The following is a 21943-nucleotide window of genomic DNA, read 5'->3' on the forward strand; positions in this document are numbered from 1 at the left end:
TGTTCGAGCAACACCAGAGTGGATTATAATGACGCTCTTGGGAGAAATGTACTGCCTTTGAGCCAATGGCACTTGGTCATGCAAGCATAAGATGAAGAACAGACCTTAAAGGGCAACTTCCTAAATAAATCACAAACAATGCTAGATGAATGTTGTTCTCATGTGCGGCAAAGTCAGAATTGATTTAATAACCCTAAGAGGGCTTTCTAGGTAAGTGAGATATTTAAGAACTAGTTTTACTAGTTCTAAACCCCAACTGTGTCTTCAGGCCTCCTGGGTTCTACTGTGTCACTCTGTCCACTACGCCATACTGGGTATTCCAGGTAAGTGGACTGTCCTCTCTTGACTTAACCCAGAAGGATAAAAGTAAAGTTGGGAACTGAAATAAGAAAACAGTGATGATACACAGCATCTTTTTTATTGTTTTAAAGGCTATACTGAAAACAAGATCTTCCCAGCTTTGGCTTCTCCATAAAATCTGTTTTAAGACCATCGTAGTTTCGTTCAGTGGCAAACCAATTCTTTTTTGGAGCTTAAAGGGAAGCATTTTTAAAGATTCCTTCAATAAATCCCAGAAAATACGTAAAAGCAAGGCCCTGGTGTTAAGGAAGAAATCCGTACCTTCCCATTCTTTGCGACAGCATCCATTTCCACCTCTCGAGCTCCCTCAATGAATTTGGTTAATACAACAGGATGCTCCTAATAACACAATGAGACAGAAAATATATACAGCTTATGTGAATATATTTGTGACTTGGTTTTGGAACCCCAAGTTAAAAAGCAATGGATAAGTTATTGTGAGATAATTCCTGCTAGCAAGTTTTTAGCCCCCCGGCTATGGAGTTGACATAAGAAAACGAAAGGGAAAACAGCTATAATATTTGCTGAACAACAGGGTATTAAAATTTCATGTGCTGATGTGTCTAAATTTTACTTATTTCAAAGAAATGTGAAGCTGTGTGGCTGTCAAACAAATACGGTTTTAACCACTAAATTCTTAACATTTCAGACTTAGGTCCCTACCCATGTGAGCTATCTTGTCTTCTACCAGTACAGATCTACCATCAATTTCCTCAAATATCTTTGCTTCTAGTCCATGAAACATTCAAACTGTTTTGGGGAGAGGGAAAAAGAAAACCTGAACAAAACCGTATTACATCCCCACATGTCCTGCTGTATCACCAATCGGCTGTGGTCCTGCAATCCTCTGTCAGACAGACTGAAGGAAAGGACAAGGCCTGACTGGCTGTAGGACTGCAGCTAAAACTCTCCAGGTCTAAATGTATTTTCTGAGTCTGATTTTTGAATCGTCTGGAGTTGTTTGCAGAACCTCACTGATGTGTCAGTTTTGGAATCAATATTTTGTACAGCCCACTGCCGCATGTAATTGCACAAACATTCAACACGTTGAGATTTTTTTAAACAACAACAAAAAGAAGCTACCAGAGTGCCTAGGTACTTATAAACACTTGTTAAAAAAAAAAAAAAACACACAGCACAATAGGAAACTCAGTTCAGTGGTCTTTCATCAATGCATACAAATGGTTTGTGTACAATGGCAAAATAGGTAGGGAAAAAGAATACAAAACAAGCCAAGCAGAAAACCTATGTAATGTGCATGCATGAATTCTGGAATTAGAACTCTTCATCTAAAATCAGAAGAAAGGTGGAGTAGAGAACGAAGGAGGATAAACTTATAGAGCAATAACAAACTGGAAGTTAAACATGGATTGTACCACTTCCACAGATATGGAATCGAGGAAAATAGTTTGCTGCTCTTGTAGAGGAATGGAAGGGGTTGTCTTGTCCTTCTGATGTTTGGATTGAGAATCAGAGGACAATTTCTTAGTCTTCTTTGGTTTGGACTGTTTGTCCGGTACTGGATGAGACTTCAGTACCGGTGTGGACTTCAGTGTCAAAACATCTGTGGTAGACTTAGTGATGGTCCTAGACTTAGATTTCACTTTCGCCCAAGATGCAACTGAGGCTCCTGGGGAAACCGATTGAGCCTGAGAAGGTGGTGCATGTTCCATAGTTGATATGAGACGAAGGGAACGTTCCCACAAATAAGACCGTAGGCGTTGCTCCCTTAACTTAAGCGCCTCTTTCATAAACTTTTTACAAAAAGGGCAAGAAGCCGATTGGTGAGCTTTGCCCAAGCTGAAAAGGCAGGAATCGTGACTGTCGGTGAATGGAATTTTATTGGGGCACAAAGTGCACCGTTTAAATCAGTGGTCAGGGAACAGGGGTAAATTACCCCAAATGGGGTAAAAATGAAAAACCTGGGGGTAATGAGGATGAGCAGAGCCACAATATTGATGCTCCCATATCCAAGATGAAGCAACATCATTTCTCCAAAACCTGAAGTTTTCAAGCAAGCTGAAGCTTTCAAAGTAATTTTGAATAGATTCAATAAGATTTCGAATTCAAATAATGTATGATTTCCTTCCTTTCAAATCAAGGGGGTAATGTCGGCGTATATACATTTTTTGGGGGGTAAAAGGTAAAAAAGTTCCCTGACCCCTGGTTTAAATGGTCCAGAGGAGGTCATAAACAAACAACAAAATAAAGAAAGGGGATTAAAAGAGGGGGGGGCAGCAGAAGGAAGGAATAACAAAGATTCTCACTATGCGAAGATCTCTAATCAGAAAATTTCTTTTTCAATGCAGGAGGTGAACCCAGCTCATCTGAGAGAAGAAACCTCAGCAGCGGCAAAAAGGAACTGAGGCACTAGCCAGGACAGGTGGACCACATGTACTGGGGGCGGTCCTGGTGAACGAGTGTTAAACTCGAGAAGATTCCGGAAACCTCTACGCAAGCACAGATTAACCCATTAGTGTGCATTCACAGAGACCACAAAGAAAAATAGCAAACATAGCCCTTGTGTCCAAGGCACTTTCTTTGGGCACTCTCACCCTTGTCCCCAAGAATCACACTTGGGTAAAATATAAAATATTTCTTCAAAAAGAGTAAAAAGTTATAAAACAAAAGAAATACAAAAATATACAATTGTACTGGTTAAATGCCAAGCATCTAAGTATTAAGTAAGCTTCTTTAAGACTTTCCCATAAAACAATAAAATGATGAGCTAGCTAATAGTTTTACTACTAAATGACTAAGCTATTCTAAGTAACCATGGCTAAAGTCTCCCAATCAATGGACAAAGGCTCTAAGCCTGTTGACCATCTTCTCTCCTCCAACTTGCACACACACACGTACACATACCTACTTAATCCCCCTTTCTATAATTTATTCGTAAATCAAAGTCTCTGCTTCGTGGTAGTATCCAATCAGCATAGAGTCCTTTGTTCACCTGTCCATGCCCAACTTTTAAATTTCTACAGTTCCCATCTTTCGTTCCCAGGCTGGTCGGCCATTAGCAAGGAATGTTATGTTTATCAGTCTTGAGATGTATCCTGGGCTCTTCTTCCAAAACAACAGCTAGGCCTCTGGCTAAGATGAAACACCTGCAAGTCCTGGGAAACAAGTACTACAAAACCCATATCCTTATTGGGCCTTTGGCTGTAGAATAAATTTGTATTGTAAAACCCATATCCTCACAGCATAGCAGAGGGAAAGCTTGCTCCTTGCTATACTATTTTTTTTAACTTAAATGAGGCCCCTGTCTTACCCAAGTCCTGCTTTGCAACCCTACAGGTGTGCAGAAACAAGTTGGGCAACCTTTTTTTTTTTTTGCCATGGTGACACAGCTGCTTTCTACCCTCCTCCACCCCCACCCCCAATGCTATAGTTAGTGAAGCTCTTGCTCGGATGTGCTTGTAGAACTGGACAATCAAGTTCAGACTGGACCACAGAATGGGTGGGGTCTCTTTGGCAGGCCAGAGAAAGACTGGAAATATATGATGGCCCACTACACTGTCACAGCCATTCTTTGGAAGATTATCTCCAACTTCCCTCCCTTTTGGATATTGTCACAAAGTCTGAATACTGTGGTTGGTGAGCAAAGTAGTTGACATTGGGCTTCAAGTCTTATGGGCTTGGCCTTCTTTCCCAGCCACAACTTTGAGAAAAAGCATTGGGCCAAATCCAGTGGGAGAGAAATGGAGACACCGTGCCCATCTCCTCTGATATTAGGTTTGGGATACATGCCCAGCATAGGGGCTGTTAGGTGTGTGTGTGTGTATATGTGTGTGTGTGTTGTCTTCCACTCCCTTCATTCTATTCCACTTTTAGTGATACGGCTGAGTAAAATGCTTTTTTTAAAAAAATAAAGGTGGAATTATTCCATCTGTGGGTTTGAAAAAGAATAGCCATTGTTCCACCTCAAGACTTCAGTTCTGTTCAGAATTCAGAATTGCGCTGGCCACAGCTTCTTCTTTGTTGCACTTTGCTCACATGAAAAGTAGTAGGTGTGAAAAGGAAAGTTGTCCATGGGTGCTCCCCACAGAAAACAAAAGGCGGGGGAATTGGGGGTCTGGGTCTCCAATACAACAGATTCTCTTCTTCACACCCAAAGCCTTTAGAATAAGAAGTGCAGTAATGGAAGGACTGTCCTTCCATTACTGCACAGTTAGTGCACTTCCCTTGTCTTGTGTTGACTTCACTCATCCGAGAATGTCCAAATGGAACTGGTCACTGTTTCTCTTAAGCTTTTGGCGTAATTCTGTGGTCCCTACCCCTGCAGTGACTGGGAGACCATAACTGAGCTGAAGCATATATAACTGAAGCAACTGCATATTGCTTTCCTGTTCATGACTGCTGCTTATTCCTCTGTGCTGAATTTCAAATAGTAAGCATCTCAGAACAAGGAGTTATTGTATATATAAAAAACACTATATCCCACCAGGGCATTTTATAGATAAGTGCAGTAAATCAGTGGCCAGACACAACATTCCTACCTTGCTTTCTGTACTTGTGAACTAGATGTGGGACAGAGGAGGAGAAAGTGACAGGATGAGGAAAAGAACAGAGCTCAAAGAGGGCTTGGAGTGAGGTTGAGGGGATAGAAAGGACTAAGCACAGAATCACAAAATCACAGAATAATTGAATCGGAAGCTGCTTCTAAGGCTATTGGGTCCAACCTCCTGCTCAATGCAGGAAACCCTCTGCTCAGTGCAAGGGTGGAGCTGCTTTCCCTTATCAAACAGATCTAAAACTATGCAATTATTTGTTATAATGATTTTTGGAATCCTTTTCTCATAGTGTCCACTTGCTATTGTTCCAGTATTTTTCTTGTTTGCGTGCTACTTTACACTGCAACATACCCAGACACCAGTGCTGCTCAAGGAACGATGACGGCTAGAACTAGAACTGTGCAGTGATGGCACTCTTATGGTCCACAGAGTCCAGCCGAGAATGAGGAGTCAATGAGTCTTAAACTGTATCTCTCACTGTCCACACACATTCACTTTGTGATGCTAAGCAAATCGTAGAGCACCACATTTTCTGGAAAGGACAGAGGTCCCAGCTAGAACCAGATGTCCCAAAGTGATCGGTACATTGGAGGCTGAGCTCTTGGGAAATCTTGGCTTACGTAGCTGAACAAAACCTGCTGGTGGCTTGTCCACTTTTGAAAACTGGGAGTTCTGAGGACATGAAATTTCCGTCCTGAAAATGATTCAGTCTCCTAGCCTTAATCTGACCCTCACTTTCTCTAAATGGAGGTGCAACAGAGATGAAGGGCACGTTTTAATCCCCTGACCAATGAGGCCCCCAAGAGCATATCTTCATTGTCTGCCACATAAATAGTTGGTTCTTCTTAAATAGAATGAGGGGAAACGTGAACTGCTGCTCTTAGCGATACCATTGAGACTGGGTAATTTTTCCCCCAGAGATGAAAGTAAAAGGTAGCTGTTCTTTCCAAGAGTAACCCCTTGCACTCAAACTCTTGCCTCACTGCTCTCAAACCATGATGCTGAGACAAGACATTTAAGATGTGGAGACTCACAACAAACATCTCCCCACTTCCCTACTCATAATAAAAGCTCTTGGGTAGCTGCTTCAATGCCTGCTGGGTAGTGGCCAATCCTCCCTAGAACTTTTTGGGAGGTGGTAGAGGAGAGTCTGCTTTGATTTGGTTTTCTGTGCTCTAATCCTAGCAAGAAACTTCAGTCTCAATAAGGAGGCTATTAGATCAAGCCACAGATAATGGCCTGATGGAGCAGGGTTGCTTCCCCAGCCAACCTCTCACACCCTAGTGGTTCAAAGGAATATGGGGAGAAAGGTATCTCTGGACCCTCATGCCTAGGTTTATCCATCTAGGTTCAATGGGGCAATCAGCTTTCTTAATGGCACACTTAGTAAAGGTAAGCAGATGAGGAAAAGCAGAAGTCAGGGTCAGGTTTTCCACGTAATAGAGAGTGAGCTGGAAGTGCATTCTTGTCTCCCTTGTCAAGTTTTGGGAAGGCCACATTTCTTGGGTAGAGATAAAACTGTTGCAGTTGCTTCTGTTTATTTAACTTTTATCAGCAGTAAAGCAGAACCTTGAAAAGTTACTCTTTTAGATTACAGGTCTCGTGGTGTCTAGGAGTTCTTGGAGTTGTGGTCCAAAAAGTAACTTTTCTGAGAATTGATAAAATGTTGATCCTTTATTAAACCTGTGTGCTTGTCTTACCATCATTCTGAGGTGTGTGGGCAAAAAAACCTCCCCTGTGTATGCAAGAATCACAAACTACTGTACAGTGGTGCCTCGTATAACGAGTGCCCAGTTTAACGACGAATTCGCATATAATACAAACAATTAATAAAAAACACATAGTTACATAAATCTACAAATGAAAATGCGGAAACCAAGAAAATAGAGTAAAAATAAATAAGGGAGAAATGAGAAGAGAGAATCAAGTATTGACTGGAGGGAAGGCCTAAATAAGCATCCATGTTTTTACTTGGGTTTTAACTACTGCATGCTATTTCTTTCTTTTAAAAATTACTAATCTGCACTTATTTCAAGCAGGCATACAGACTCATCACATTTCTCTGTTATGTAAAAGACAAGATAAACAAACGGACGTCTCTTGTCTCAGTATTTTCATGGGGAAATTGGGATTTTCTTTATTGACACTACAAGCTCTATAGGTCAATGATGACAACAATTAAATGTTAAATGGAACGGGACTGTACCCTTGGGCCAAACCAAAGACAAGGAGTGCAAGCTGAAAAATTAAACTTCAGTGTCTTTAAGAAATAAAATGAACAAACTGTTTTAAAAGAAACAGCAATTCAGAATTCTGGGGAGAAACAGGGATACCATCTCTCTGGGACATTTGATATGGAAACTGAAAAAGGAAACAAAGATTAGTGCTCTGAGATGTTTGTTTATTAGTACTTGGCTACAAATCAGCTCTCTTAGTAAATGATTAAATATGAAAAGTTTGTGATGCCATAAATATTTTAGAGAGTGATAGTGAGCAAGCAGGTATAATATGAATATACTGTACAGACACTGGCAAACTCATTGCCACAGTTACCAACAGGGAATTAAATTCTCCGAGTGCCACAGGTTTTATAACCACTCCCACAGAAGAGAGAGGTTTCAGTGTCCTTTGGGGAACATCAGAGGTTTGCAGAAGTATGGAAAATAATTATTGGAGAGAAAAAAACCCTCAAGCAGCTGACAACAACAGTCCATGGCAGACTAAAAATAATCGGTGTGCAGGCAATGGTGACTCACTGCTGAGACGTGAACAGAAAATTGGGGTCGGGGAGGGGAATGACTGGAACTTCAAATTTTGCATGGCATGTTGCAAAATTTTGTTGCATTTCCCAGATATATATGTTGGAGAATGTTATGTAATCCACAATATATCAGAAAGCTATTACGTCAAAATGTGCCCATCTGTTGTCCTGGAAGAAGTAATGGAAAAAGCCAGGGCGGAAAAGAAGTTCAGCAGTTATGAGACTGTCTCTGAAATGATCCATTTGGCACTAAACACACCTTGCGTCTGAACTCTGCACATCTGTGAGGCCTGCAGTACATAACGTACATCCCTGAAAAATAACCTACAGATGTAAAAAACACCCAGAAACAAATAGCTACAACTGCCCAGAGTAATGCTTTCCACAAAGTAGGGTGGTATGTACATATTAGATATAAATAGCATATAAATACAGTGGTGCCTCGCATAACGAGTGCACCGTTTAACGATGAATCTGCATTGTGATGCGGATTTCCCCATCGCTAATGCGAGGGCATGCTCGCATTGCGATAGGGGAACAGCTGTTCGGCGGTTCTAAAATGGCCGCCAGACACCCAAAATGGCCACTGGAACACAAAAAATGGCCGCCGGGACACCCAAAATGGCCGCCGGGACACCCAAAATGGCCACCGGAACACAAAAATGGCCGCTGGGACACCCAAAAAGGCCACCGGAACACAAAAAATGGCCACTGGGACACCCAAAATGGCCGCCGGAACACCCAAAATGGCCACCGGAACACCACAAATGGCTGCCGGGACACCCAAGATGGCCACCGGAACATGGGGAAACATCGGAGAGCAGTGAGTTTTGGGCCCATTCAGAATTGGTTTCCCCGTTCCACTTAACGATGTTTCCCGGAACGGATTAACCTCACTATGCGGGGCACCACTGTAACACATAAACAGTTGGAAAAACAGCTGAAAGATTTGACCAGCTGTAAAACATACATAAGCATGCTAGAAAAATAACATACAAAATGTACCTATTAAGAAAGTGTGCAAGAGAATTTCTATGGGTGTGTGTGTGCACGTGTGCAGTATTCCATACAGGGATTTTAAAAAGTACCCTAACCTGATACAAACAAAGATTAGAATGGAAATGCATACAGGATTTAGAAAAAAGGCAACAAAAAACAGATTTTTTTTAAAAAAATCCCAAGCCATGGCTAGAACACAAAAAGGAACACTTCCAATGAATTTTTTTTCACAGGTTCCATTTGTCTCTTTGATTCGCACAGAACCTTTCCCATGCCGAAACATGGATTGTTTTTTTTTCCAGTGGCGGTCTTGCAGATGCTGTTGGACTTCATCTCCCAGCATTTCTCACCACTGGCTATGTTGGCTTAGGCTAGTGGGAGTTGCAATCCAACAGGATTCAAATCAAATCCCCCCCCCCCCCAATTTCAGTTGAGTTAAACAGTTAGAAGCTTGCAAGAATCGAGGTAAAATCTTGGCCTAATCCATTGCTATGTCTTGGTGTTCCTCAGCTACATAATGAAGTCCTGTAAAAGTTAGAGAGGGACCAATTGCTTCTAAGTGTTATAACTATGTGAGGTACAAGGACTGAAATCCTGTTGAATAACTATGTGGTGTAAATATGATGACATCATCAATATGCAGCATTACTCTTTAATCCAATTTGATTTACTATAATTTAAACGTTTCCTACCCCATCTCCACCCCCGTTTCAAAGCTAACAACAGATTCCCTTTTGACCTTGGAAAGACTATGAGAGCCTCAGAATGGAAGGAGTCTTTAATATAGTAGGACCGCTGTACTTCTAGGATCAGTTACAAACCGCCCACTGTGCAGATGTAGAAAAACACAGAAGTATTGATTACATGGTCTAGTGGCGACTCCTGGTACGTACAGACAGGAAATACATATAAATGTGTATTTCTGGGTGTGTGTGCATAATTTAATATTTTCAGGCAGCAGATAAGAGAATCCCTATGGATGGGGAGTCTTACTGTATTAGGAAATTGGCATGAGGTTACTGCTGATGTTCCCAATCTCATTGGCAATCTGAGGCTTCCAAAGTCAAAAGGGATCTGTGTAAGAAACTTTGGAACCTGGAGGGGGAATAGGAAACTTCAAATAAATTAAAGGTAATTTATGCCCACATAGATGCACCAACTGGTGTATGAAGATAAGAAACAAAAAGTAAAATTAATTTTATTTAAATTACCTCATTTCCTGAAATGATAAAATGATAAAACGAAAACCAAATGAGTGAAACATGAACACTTTCAGAAGCTGAAAGTTCTGAGGTAAATGTAGAAATGTAAAGTCATTTTCATACCTGTGAAACTCTAGTTGCTGCTGCTAAGAATTTTTTCATCTCTTTTTCTGTATATACTACATTCATCGCTGAACCACTAGGAGGAAAGAAAGAAGAAGTCTTAGGTTTAAAATGCCATCGTACCAGTATATTTTTATCTTCAAAATACCGCTCCCATTCAAACCACTGCCCCCATTCTTTGTAAGATGAAAGGATGGATGGACTGTTCACCAAAGTGAATAAGGATTATATTTACCTCAGAAGGTGAGTGCTTCCAAGAACATACTAAAAGAAAAAGGGATTTCTCGACCAAAGACTAAAAGGAAAAAAGTTTGGGTTCTGTAGCAGATGCTTCCCCAAGTATCTTCTACTGTTCAGCCTTCTAAAGGGGTCAGAAGTATAACTTCAGCATTTTGAGCCCATGTGTTTTCAGTGCTTATTTGTGTAACGTGGGACTAGGTAAATGCCGGAACAGAATGGAACGGGGCAGAATGGGGAGTTCTTAATAAAAATGAATGCCCCAAACAATGGGATGCAGTGGACAAATATCACAACAATATTTAAGACCTCAAACCTAAAAAATATTACTCTTTCATTAACTTGTTATTGCCCCAAACCTTGCCAGAATGAAACATAGTGACCCAGTAGAGGAACTTTCATGTAGAATAATCAAACTAACTTCATGGCACATGTGTGACTAGATTACCTTCCAGATAATGAGAAAGCTGCATCTATTCAACTATTTTTTTAAAAAAATTATTTTTGGCATGCAATTTTGTTTAACAAGTTAAGGCATTATAATTGATCAAAGCAGATTACAGAGGCAGTGACAAACTTAAGACAGTAGAACCAGAAGCCCAACCTGTGTGCAATACTTTTTTTTTGTCCCATGAGAAAGGTGAGTATTTGAAATGCCCCTTAAATTGTGCCTACAGTTGATACTTCTCCTATTTTCCTTACTTTGTGACACATCATATACGTCTACTCATTGTGGTCAGCAGAAGTGTGTCTGAACAATGTTGTGCCTTACCCCCAAATGCTGGGGCAAACCATATGTTGACCGCACCAGTAAGGACATAAACCGGCTAATTATTATTATTCAAATCATATTGGAAATCATGAAGCTGAAATTATTTAGGCTTGGCTCAACAGATTTTTTTCCCCAATGTGCTCATTATCTTTACAAGAGGAAAACACCTTCTGCACAATGCTCTTATTTTTCCAAAACATTTTAAGGGATCCACCATTTTGATCAAGCATACTTGCCTATGCTTGAGAATCCCATGGATTGCTTCAAACAGCTCAATGAAAAGATGTTTTGACTCAATTATTTAACAATAACTCATTGTTAATTGCATCATAAAAAAAGCTGTTTGCATCTATATGCACAACACTTCACTCTACCAGAAACCATTTGGGGCAGGCTTTTCTCTTGCTAAAACATTCTTCCTGCTTCAACCACTGTCAAGGTTGCATTCCTCAGATTGATAGTCTGCCTCTCTTTTATTATCAAAAGGCTTCAGCTCAATTTCCATTTCCACTTGCAAACGGTGCTCAGCAAACTCTATTTCTCTTCCTATCCTCTCATCTGTGAATAAGCACTTTGCTGCATTAAGCTTTGGAGAGGAACTATTTAGAACATCTCTTCACATTGATTCAACTTATTCCCAGTTCTCTTTGTTTTGTTTTGTCAACCAAGGCCTGGGAAAAGAAAACAGCTGCCACAGCATAAATTTGACATAAAACAGTTACAGGTAAAGGAACACTTCTCAGATAGAAGAGCGTCTCTGAAGATACTGTCAACATGATGCTGGTATGCCTGTTCTCTTTATTGGAAAAGTGATGCTGGCAAGATGAGCTTATTCTTAAGAGTAATTTCCAATTTATTATTATTCACAGTCCTCCACCCACCCACCCACCTTCTTATGTGTAAATAACAGTCTGACATTTACAGATAATTCTCAAGGTTCCAGGAGGCCTAAAAAAAGAAATGTAAAAAATGTTTGTGTCACTGCATTTACTTTCAACATTTATCTACCTGATTTTGAACCTGCCTAATCCCTCAGGTCATTTTTTGAAGTCCTGCTCTATGCACCTCCGCTGACACCGGTAGGTGACTCTGAAGTACAGAGCCTTCTCACTGGCAACCCCCAGAAGGTAAAACATATTCTCAAGGAAGACTGGCCCAGTCTTTTCATACTTGGGTTTAAGGAAGCAAGACACTACTCTGCTTTCAAAAACGGAGGGGGATTGCTAAATTTTCATTCTTTTAGTGCTTTATCGTTATTAATTTCCATCGGTGTTGCTTCCTTTCATTTTTAAGATTTTAATATTGTCCATCTCTAAACTCCCTTGAGGAAGCTTTTAACATCAATGAGTCTCCCTGTCCAGCTGCTGAGCAGAGAAACAGGGCAGCGCCAGTTTAGCACAGTTAGCACAATGTTGCCACTGCTGGACATGCACACTGTGAGGAGCCCAGTGATTGGGCTGGTTCTCCAGGGTGGGAAAAGACCGCTATGGCACCTGTGGTGCTGAGCTTTGTATTCATTTCCCCTGGGAAAGCTCCCATTTCTATATCAGACTGTGGGGCAGGTTTGATGGGCACCTAGTCAGTCACTGTTAGGAATGGGCTGTTGAACCAGATCTGGTAGGTCAACATTTTTCTCATGGTCATATGAGAATTTGTCCAAATGCCAGGACAGAAGGAACAGACAAAAATGGGAACAGGAAGGAGAAGGAAGGAACCCTAGAAATGATGTTGTGCCGACATTACAGAGCTATGGTAATAGGTGAAAGACTTCAGAAGGTTCCTTTTTAAAAATAATTACTATTCATTACACTGAAAGTGTAATTTGTTAATGTTGTTCACTACTGTAGCTTCTCCCAAGAGTGTGTTATGTGCTTTAGTTACTTTTTAAACCTTTCTTTTTAAAGAATATTAACATTAATACAAGGATCCCAATTACAGCCCCCCAGGTCTCACCAAAATGTTGCCCAACTATAATATTTGAACACAACAATTAACAGTCTCTTATTATAACAAAAGAGTGACCAATTTACAAGTCATTGCTTTACATTAAAAATTAATGTTGTTGGCACGTTGTTATTTTTAGAAATGTAATGTTTTATTGTTATCTGAAACATCTGTCAAACAAGCTGCAGTTTGATTGGATTAATGGGAAATGGAAGAGATGGTATTGTTGCCTAATGGCAAAATAATTAAGTTCGACCTCATGTAAACACAATGTTAAACTGAGAAGTCAAGTCTTCATCTCAATAAAGAACTGTCTAATAAGGACAACTAATTTTTCACTGTCTCTTTTATTCATCTGAGTTGAGAAACTGTACAGTGTTGACATGCAACTTTAATAGTATTTGATCCCTTCATGCTTTGGTGTGTGTAAGAAGTGCAGGAAATTCAACCTGTGTTGCAAAAAAAATGGCTTACCTCAAAACATAGGAAGGTCTCAACAAGCATGGGTAGCCAACCAAGTTCGCAAATTCAACTGCATCGTCCTAAAAATATGGAAAACATTACTTCTTTTTAAAAATGGCAAGGATGCCTAGACATTTGGAGATCTCAAAAGAACTAAAATTTGCATTACATTTGCAGCCTAAGGTAGACCTCAAATCAACTAGGTAATCTGTGGTGTTTTTCCCATTGATTATGAAAATGATTCATATATCTTTTCTCTTCATCCTTTTTTTTTGTGGGGGGACCCTCTCAGGCAGAGTATGTCTGAAGGAAAGACAGATGGATGGGTGAGTGCTTTTAAAAGGAAACTTTCCCAATAGATACAGAAATGGAATAGCCAGGAAAGCAATGAAACAAACAGAGGCTGGCAATAAGCCGTCCTTTGATAGCTGAAATCCAGTCAATATCCATATGAAGAATGATGCAAATTTAGGCTTCACAAAGGACACAGACAATAGTTTTCCTAACCAGAAGCTACCATGCACGAAATGTAGACATGCTTTTAAAATCTTGCAACTCAGGTTTTTAAATTCTAGACTCAAGAATCCATCCAGTATTGGTCTCTCAGATGACAGGTTCCTCTGGATTATCAAAGTACGTTTTACCATATTACAGTGGTGCCTCGCTTAACAGTTGCCGGGCATTACGACAAATCCGCTTTAAGACAATATTTTATTTCGCTTTACAATGTTTTTGCTTAACGATGATTTTCCTGGAACAGATTATCGTCGTTAAGTGAGGCACCACTGTATATGTATTAAGTTGTCAGTCTGGATGGTATCTATTAGGCATGGTACATAATAGTGCCCACTTTGGACCGCAGACAGGAGAGAATACAGTGTTTTTACACCACTATTCCCCTGCCATTATTTTCATATTTAAAAAATTAGAATGCCAGAGGAAAACATTCAAGCCTTGCTTTCTCTCTGACATAAGCCAAAATCCTGCTTTGTACACAGCAAACATTGTGCAGCCAGTTCTGACATCTGGTGAGATGTGCATTGTGCAACTGCTTGTGCAACCAATTGTGCAATCAGTCATGCAACAGATCTCCTAACCAAACAGTGCAACCATCCACAGTGTTAGTCACAAAGGCAGAAGTCCCCAGCAGGACATTGACCACAGTTTTCAGTAGAGAGAATGTCTACGTATTAGTGATTACAGTTAAGGTAGCCCTCATGTGTGTTCAGAAATGATAAAGCCCAAATATAAATTTACTGGTTCGGTCAGAACTACTGTATATATATCTTCTCAAAAGAAAATGTGAATGAATCGATATCTAACATTTGGTTTTGTATTATGTTTAGTTCCTGAAGAAGGCTTCGCTGAAACATGTTGAGCCAGAGCTTTTTAACTAACCATTTAAAGAACACAGAATAAAGAATTTGATTCTAATTTCTACACCCTGAGACTTCGTCTCTTGTTTATAATCAGTCAGAACTGGACCACGTTGCTTGCCCCCCTTGGAATGCTTGCTCTTAAATCACTGGTAAAAGATAAAGGGACTCTTTCAAATCAGGGCAAACAAAATTACATTCTGAATATCATCTTCAAGCAGTTACTAAAGACAGACTAGCGGTATGTCCTCATACCAAGGAACCGACGGTCTTCCAAGGTGCCTGGGCCACCTGCAGCTCATCTAGAAGAGCTGAGAATACAGACCGGTCTTCTGCCTGGTCAATCTGCAGCGGGTTCGTACCCATAATTTTAACTCCATTTTTGTAAAGTGGCATGGCCAGGTTATTTGGAATCTGTCCTCCTACGGAGATAATGGAGCCATCACAGTCCTATAGAAAGGAGAAGACAAAGGTTTAGATCCCTTTTTTTAAAAAAGAAAAAGTTAAACAACATTAGTGCAGTTCATCACCTCTGATCATCATCTAGTATCAGCAAGGAAATGAAATTAGCCTGGATCCAGAGAAGTGCAAGGTTGCCTTGATTCTGACACTGGGGCTTTCCAACTTCTCCTCTATTTATTCTATTTATTATTTAAACGTCTATCCTGGCTTTCCTCCAATGAGCTCAGGACAGCATATGTATCTCACCTCATCCCTACTTTATCCACACAGCAACCCTTTGAGGTGGATCAGGTTGAGGAAGAGTCACACAGTCAGATAGCAAGCTTCATGGCTTAGTGGGGACCTGAACCTGCACCTCCTAGGTTCCAGTCCAACCAGTACGTTATAATGGAAATGTCGAATAGCTCAGTGGTTTAGGTAAATGGTTGTGGAGCCAGAGGTACTCTATTGTGCCTTCTTGACAGGGACTTGACTTGATGATCCCGAGGGTCCCATCCAGCTCTGCAGCTCTGTTATGGCAATCATTACCTGGCGCCCTCCCTGAAGTTCATCCAAAAGGTTGGGGGTATCCAGAGTGAACCTTAGGTTCAAAAACTGCTGCTAACCAGCTGCAGCTGGTAAAGCCCCACAGGTATGGATGTTCTCTGTCTTTAATGTCCAGATTACTATGATGGGATGTTCCTTTAGTCATGTACACTGAAAGCACTTTTTCAAAGCTAACTTTGGGGAGCAATTCCAGATGCACACAGACACACGCACAAGTGGACAAGTCCTTATGTAGTCTAAAGCTTAGAGGCCTTTCACGTGTTTGGTTGGAGGATAAGGAGGAACACTGGACAGATGATATTAACTAGATGACACATAGAGCCCACAGGAAACAGGGCCTCTACTTTTAGGAACAATATGGCAAACAAAACTTAATTATTTTAGATATTTTGCAATCAAAGATAATCAACAGCCCTTTTCAGGGACACAGACCTTCCAAATTTACTGCCAACGTGCCAAAGCAACCCATCAAAGTTACTGTAACGTCGAACAGGAACATGGACACTCATGCACGCACACACCCCAGATGTCCTTAAGTTTATGTTTAGCTTTTGAAAAATTATGTTATCCTCAGTGGCATTGTCTTCATGCATAAAATTAAGCATGTGTGTAATTGCTTTCACAAGCACAGGTTAAAATTAAGCTCACCAAGGGCAGGACAATTTGAGCCATAAATAACTGTGAAACAAATTAAGTCAGCTTGTAAATATTGTTCAATATGCCATCTTTTGTGGCAAGGGGGCAGTATCTACATTTACTCGGCGTTCATGACCGAATAATTGCTCAGAAGAGAAATGCCATACACAATGGAATAACACACATGAAAACCAACTTTAAGAAGTGCAGATCAGACTGACTTTGCAAAGGGTTTGACAGGTTTTATGAGACCCCGTTTTTTAAAAAATTCTTTTCAGGATATTTTAGATTTTTAAATATTATTTTACCTCCCGTTGGTAGATATCCAAGATCCTCTCCAACGACAGTTCCTCAAAGTAGAGCCTGTCACACTCATCAAAGTCAGTGCTCACGGTCTCTGGGTTGCAGTTCACGACAACCGTCTTTTTGTGGAGCTGGCGCAACGTGCGGATGCAAGAAACGGCACACCAGTCAAACTCCACACTGCTTCCTGTCAAGAAAAGGGGGGGGGGAGGCGAATGAAGTCCCAAAAGGCCAGCAGTGTGCCTGGAGGCTTTGAAACAACAGCCCATGTCAAGGTCAAGGCAAAGCACATAACTGTCCACAGGTACTACATCAAGATGTTTGCGATCACTAGATGTGCACTCACAGTGAAAAGAGATGCAAACATCTTGTTTAAAGGAGTACTTCTTAGTTCAAGTATTCCTTCAGCGGCACTTTCACTGAACAAGTTCAACAGTTAGTGGGAACCTTTAATGAAAAAATGTTTGTCTACAAGTTTACCTGGTAATGAAGTTTCATAAATAGGGATTGACATAATGGGTTACTCTTGTTGCTAGTTGACTCTAATAAGGTTTTCGAAGTAGGTGAGGTATTGAAAGAGTGGTTTACCATTGCTTCCCCCTAGTGAGTTGCCTTCCCTGAGCTGGGATTCAAACCCAGCTCTTCCAAGTTTCAGTCCAGCACTCTATCCACTACAGCACCACTGGCTCTTTACCCAATAGTGACCAATCATACAACAAAGCATGTTACATATAAGATACGCAGTTGAGGAAAATCATGTTATTGTAAAACAAACAAACAATTTTTACCACATGAAAGAGAGCATTTCTGAAAAAAAAACAGGTATCAACCTAAGGGCTACTAGTTTGGCCCTTAACTAAATTAAGATGGGGTTGTCACTCCCAAAAAGTATAAAATAAATAAATAAATAAATAAATAAATAAATAAATAAATAAATAAATAAATAAATAAACAAACAAACAAACAAACAAACAAACAAAAGCAACAGCAACAGCAACAGCAACAGCAACAGCAACAACAACAACAACAACAACAACAACAATAATAATAATAATAATAATAATAATAATAATAATAATAATAATAATAATAATAATAATAATAATAATAATAATAATAATAATAATAATAATAATAATAATAATAATAATAATAATAATAATAATAATCCCATGCCTTAATTACCATGTCCTTAGCCACTTTTGAGATAGGTAGGAATTATATTTGCACCAGCCCCTTGTGGGTTTTTAAACTACATTATTAGAAAGAACCTGAAGTTCTCAGTTTTCTCGTTGAATACGTTTGGTTCTAAGGCTTGCAGGAAAATGCAGTGGTCAAACAAGGGGATAATGTGAGATTTGCCTGTGAAAAAATTCCAGTATAATGTGAAATGTTATTACAGAAGAGGGCACTGAGCAAAGCAAAAGGACTTTTAAAGGGGTTTTTAAGCTGGAAAAAAGACTGTGGAACCATAAGCAAGATTTACCTATGTGATACGGTCCACAGCCTAACACCATCATTCCGTGGTCATCAAATTTTACATCATGCTCCTAAAATAGAACACAGTAAGAGAAGTCATTGGGAATTATTCTCAACAGCATGCTCCGTGCTCATGAGAATAAAGGCTCCATGTCTCATAGGTCTTTCTCCAAAAAATAAGATTTGGAGCTTCAGATTGACTTCACCAGTCTTATTTTAATGTCACTGAATTAAGCAAGTTTCTTGGGAAACTTATTTCTACCTTAATTATCTTACCATTTCAGAGATGTCATGTGAAAATACATTCTGTGTCTTGCTGAAAGGGGCTAGTATAATACAGGAGGGAATATAACAGGTCGCTTTCTAATCTTACCAATCATTAGTGTTGACTTACAAAACGTTATAGCCATAATAATGTGGTTTTAATTAAAGGGCACAGTCTGAGATGTCACAGGTTGCAAATGGAGATCAGTGGGGTCATAATGCATTTATCCCCTTGCTACCAGATTTGGTTCAATAAAACGAGCTATGTCTAAATAATTCCATGCCTGAAGACATGTTCAACAGACTCAGAGTAACATTTACACAAAAAAGTGTAGAAGGGGGTCCAATTTAAGGAGAAAAGGGTGCAGGAAATCTTCACACCTCCCTGATCATTCAGATGCTCCCCAAGCACGGTGACTGAGTCAGACTCATGTCAGAGATGAACTGAATAGGAAAAAATGGTGTCAGGTTTTGGAATATTAGGAAGCCAAGTTTTGAAATGGCAGAAGATTGTGTACTCTTTTGCTTGTGTTCTCTTTTCTATCCTTGAACTGGAGGAGGGGTGTATTCCTGCACTTTCTTGACTGTGGCACAATAAGGATTAAACATATACACCTGTCCCCCTTCCATTTTATGTCAGGGACTGTACCCCTCCCTATCTTTCCTGTTTCTCTCTTTCAGTAACAGGCAGCTCATTCATAAAACTAGTAAGATTAGAGTTGTGAAAGGTTTAACAACCTGCCTGATTAGACTCTCTGTGTAGGTCAGTTATGCTTTTATCTATGTATAAACCTCTGAAGCTGCCCCATGATGACTCAAGGACTCATGTGCAACCTCATGCAGGTCTACTTGGAAAAGGGCATCATTTTGTTCAACAGGATTTACTTTCAGGCAAATGTGTATAGGACTGAAGCCTTAATGGCCTATCTAGCTCAGACTTGCCTGCTTTGACCCTTTAGAGCTCTTTAAAAAAAGAGGCTTCCCAAGATCCTTTGACAAGAAAAGTTGGGGATTGCACTAAGGCCTTGTAACCCCAATACTTGTGCTCTGCCTCAGACTATATGTGCCTCTGTCCTTGATAGTTTCTTTTAACATCATGCTTGCCGAAGAAAACATCAAACCTTGTAGATCAAATGTACAGGTCTTCCCACAATGCAGGAATTTTGCATAAGAATTGGTTTTGCCACACCTGTTTTAGAATATTCCCACCATCTTGGACTAATCTAGTAGTAAATTCATCCACCACCACCTGTACAAGGTCATACATATTTGGGTTTCATAGCTATCTCAGCAAAGGGTGATCCTTATTTATTCCTGAAACTTTCATACCTCAAAGATCCAGTTCGCCAACAATTCATTTTCTTTTCTTCAACACTTGTAAAAGTACAAATCCCAGAGATTTGGCATTATGCCTCTTTGGCCTTGTTGGTTAATGATATGTCTCAATGGGATGTCAACAGGAAGGCTCCACAATTTCACCAGTGGGATGGTGTGCGTGTTCAAAAGGTCAACCCCATCCCCTAAGCCAATAATTGGTGTGAAAAGGGGTGGGACAGAACTTCTCGCTGTGCTCACAGTGTAGTGCATGACATATAGTGGATTTGGTGCTGAGGGGTTAATTTTCATAAGGGGAAACGAAAAGGTTCTCACACCATGAAATGGCAAGAAAACCCAACATCTACAAGATTCTCGTTGGCAGTCTACAAAAGAGCAAACACTGTACATCAGTTGTTCACTGAAATTGGGATTTAGGGAACAAAACTGTGGCACTGTGGGTAAATGTATACTGCTTATATCTCTGCTTGGTCTGTTCAAAAGGAGTTTAACGCTTCCAGCTATACTTTCACTGCCTTCATAACAATAGTAGGAAAACATTTCCACCTGTACTCCAATGGGATTATGCCTCTGCCAGCTGCTCTAAACCATAGCAGTTTCTTAGAGTGAGAGAATTTGAATCGCAAGGTCAATAGATACTAACAGGGGAAAATACATCATGATATGCTGCAGCTATGCCGTAGTAAATGACAGCACTTACCTGGCCATTATAAGTGACATAGAGGTAATTAGTTACAGCAGGGTATTCTCCTGCCAATGTGTCAATCTGCAGAGGATGAAGAGAAATGGTCATCATGAACTCAAAACTATTTATCAAGATTTCATGCTTCACTGTTTCTTACCTTCCATTCTGTCCTTCGCCAGGCACACGGCCTTCTTTCTCCTCCCTGCCCATGTATTTATATGCAGACTACCACCAACTCAACAGTATTTGACTGATTCATTTTACCCCATACAGTTTCTTGTGTGGTTGTGTACGTACGTACATACGTACGTACGTACTTATTTATTTATTTATTTATTTATTTATTTATTTATTTATTTATTTATTTATTTATTTATTTATTTATTTAACTTATATGCCGCCCACTCTACCCATAAGGTCTCTTATGCTGCTCCTACTGGATGTATGTCATCACGGCCATGCCAACTTGGGAAGCAGAGGTTTCCAAGAGGTTCTAAAAGCAAAATGTTCTACTACTTCCTACACTTTCCCCAGCTATTTTATCTTGAATGATCACTCGTAACAATCTATACTTTTTGTTTCTCACCGCATTACCAAAATATTCTAACTTTCTGCATTCGTGCATTTATTCTTTCTTCATTTTTCTTCATTTTCTTTAGTACTTCTTCACTGGTCATCTTCTCAATCTAAGAAATCTTATCATCTTGTGGTAAATTCACATGCCAAATATTAGTACATTTTTTACAGTTGCCTGTGTTAAACTCTACAATTCCATGTTACAGAGCAGAACCTAGTATACATAGCACCATAGTCTCAAAGCCAGTTTTAAGTTTATGTTGTATATTACATTTTTCATCTTAAGAAAGCAACTCTGGACCATCTCTGTTCTGAGTCTGGCTATACACTAACAACAGCACTTTCATTCTTTGAGGGCAGAAACAGATGTTATCGATGGCTCATAACTAGAAGGGAAAAATTCCTCAAGGCTACTATATGTGCAGACCACATGCTGCCCTCATCTCCCAGAGTTTGCACATTGGCTTGCTTTTTTTGTGACTTGTTCCTTTAAAATCTGATTTCTCAAACCCAAAAGACAGCCTCAAACCAACACGACAATAATAACATGCATCCAGGTCTAATTATGGGCTATACATAACAGCCTGTTTCTACACTGAGTGCCAATCATTATATAATCCGAATGGTGTCATCTTGGCTCAAGCTGGAGGTATTCTAAGGCCTGGGAAAATAAAGAGGGGAAAAAAGTCTTCAAGAGCAGGGAGGGAGCTTAAACCACTCAATTAGGATGGAGTTCTTTTTTCCACACATAGGATGCTTGCTAACCGTTGGTATGGTGAATGGAAATACATGGAGTTTGGAGGCCTATATAGGAGTGTTCTGAAAGAGTAGGGTCCTGGATGGGACATTCCATACTATACCAGTCTCTTGCAAATCCATTCTCAAGGCATGACCCTGTACTGCTTTT

At 40.0% G+C, this 21943-nt stretch overlaps 1 protein-coding gene across 1 annotated transcript in view; it reads right to left on the reverse strand.

Moving 5' to 3' along the window:
* The window catches only part of CPS1 (carbamoyl-phosphate synthase 1), a 180345-nt gene that overhangs the window by 35946 nt on the left and 122456 nt on the right, over nt 1-21943 (reverse strand). Inside the window, exons 22-28 of the mRNA XM_078379197.1 lie at nt 20476-20541; nt 18184-18247; nt 16703-16884; nt 15006-15200; nt 13387-13454; nt 9960-10035; nt 622-699 (exon numbers count right to left, since the gene is read on the reverse strand). Coding sequence (XP_078235323.1) covers nt 622-699; nt 9960-10035; nt 13387-13454; nt 15006-15200; nt 16703-16884; nt 18184-18247; nt 20476-20541 — 729 coding nt within the window. The remainder of the gene's footprint in view (nt 1-621; nt 700-9959; nt 10036-13386; nt 13455-15005; nt 15201-16702; nt 16885-18183; nt 18248-20475; nt 20542-21943) is intronic.

Source organism: Pogona vitticeps, chromosome 1 (assembly GCF_051106095.1).
Source record: "Pogona vitticeps strain Pit_001003342236 chromosome 1, PviZW2.1, whole genome shotgun sequence".
Lineage (NCBI taxonomy): Eukaryota > Metazoa > Chordata > Lepidosauria > Squamata > Agamidae > Pogona > Pogona vitticeps.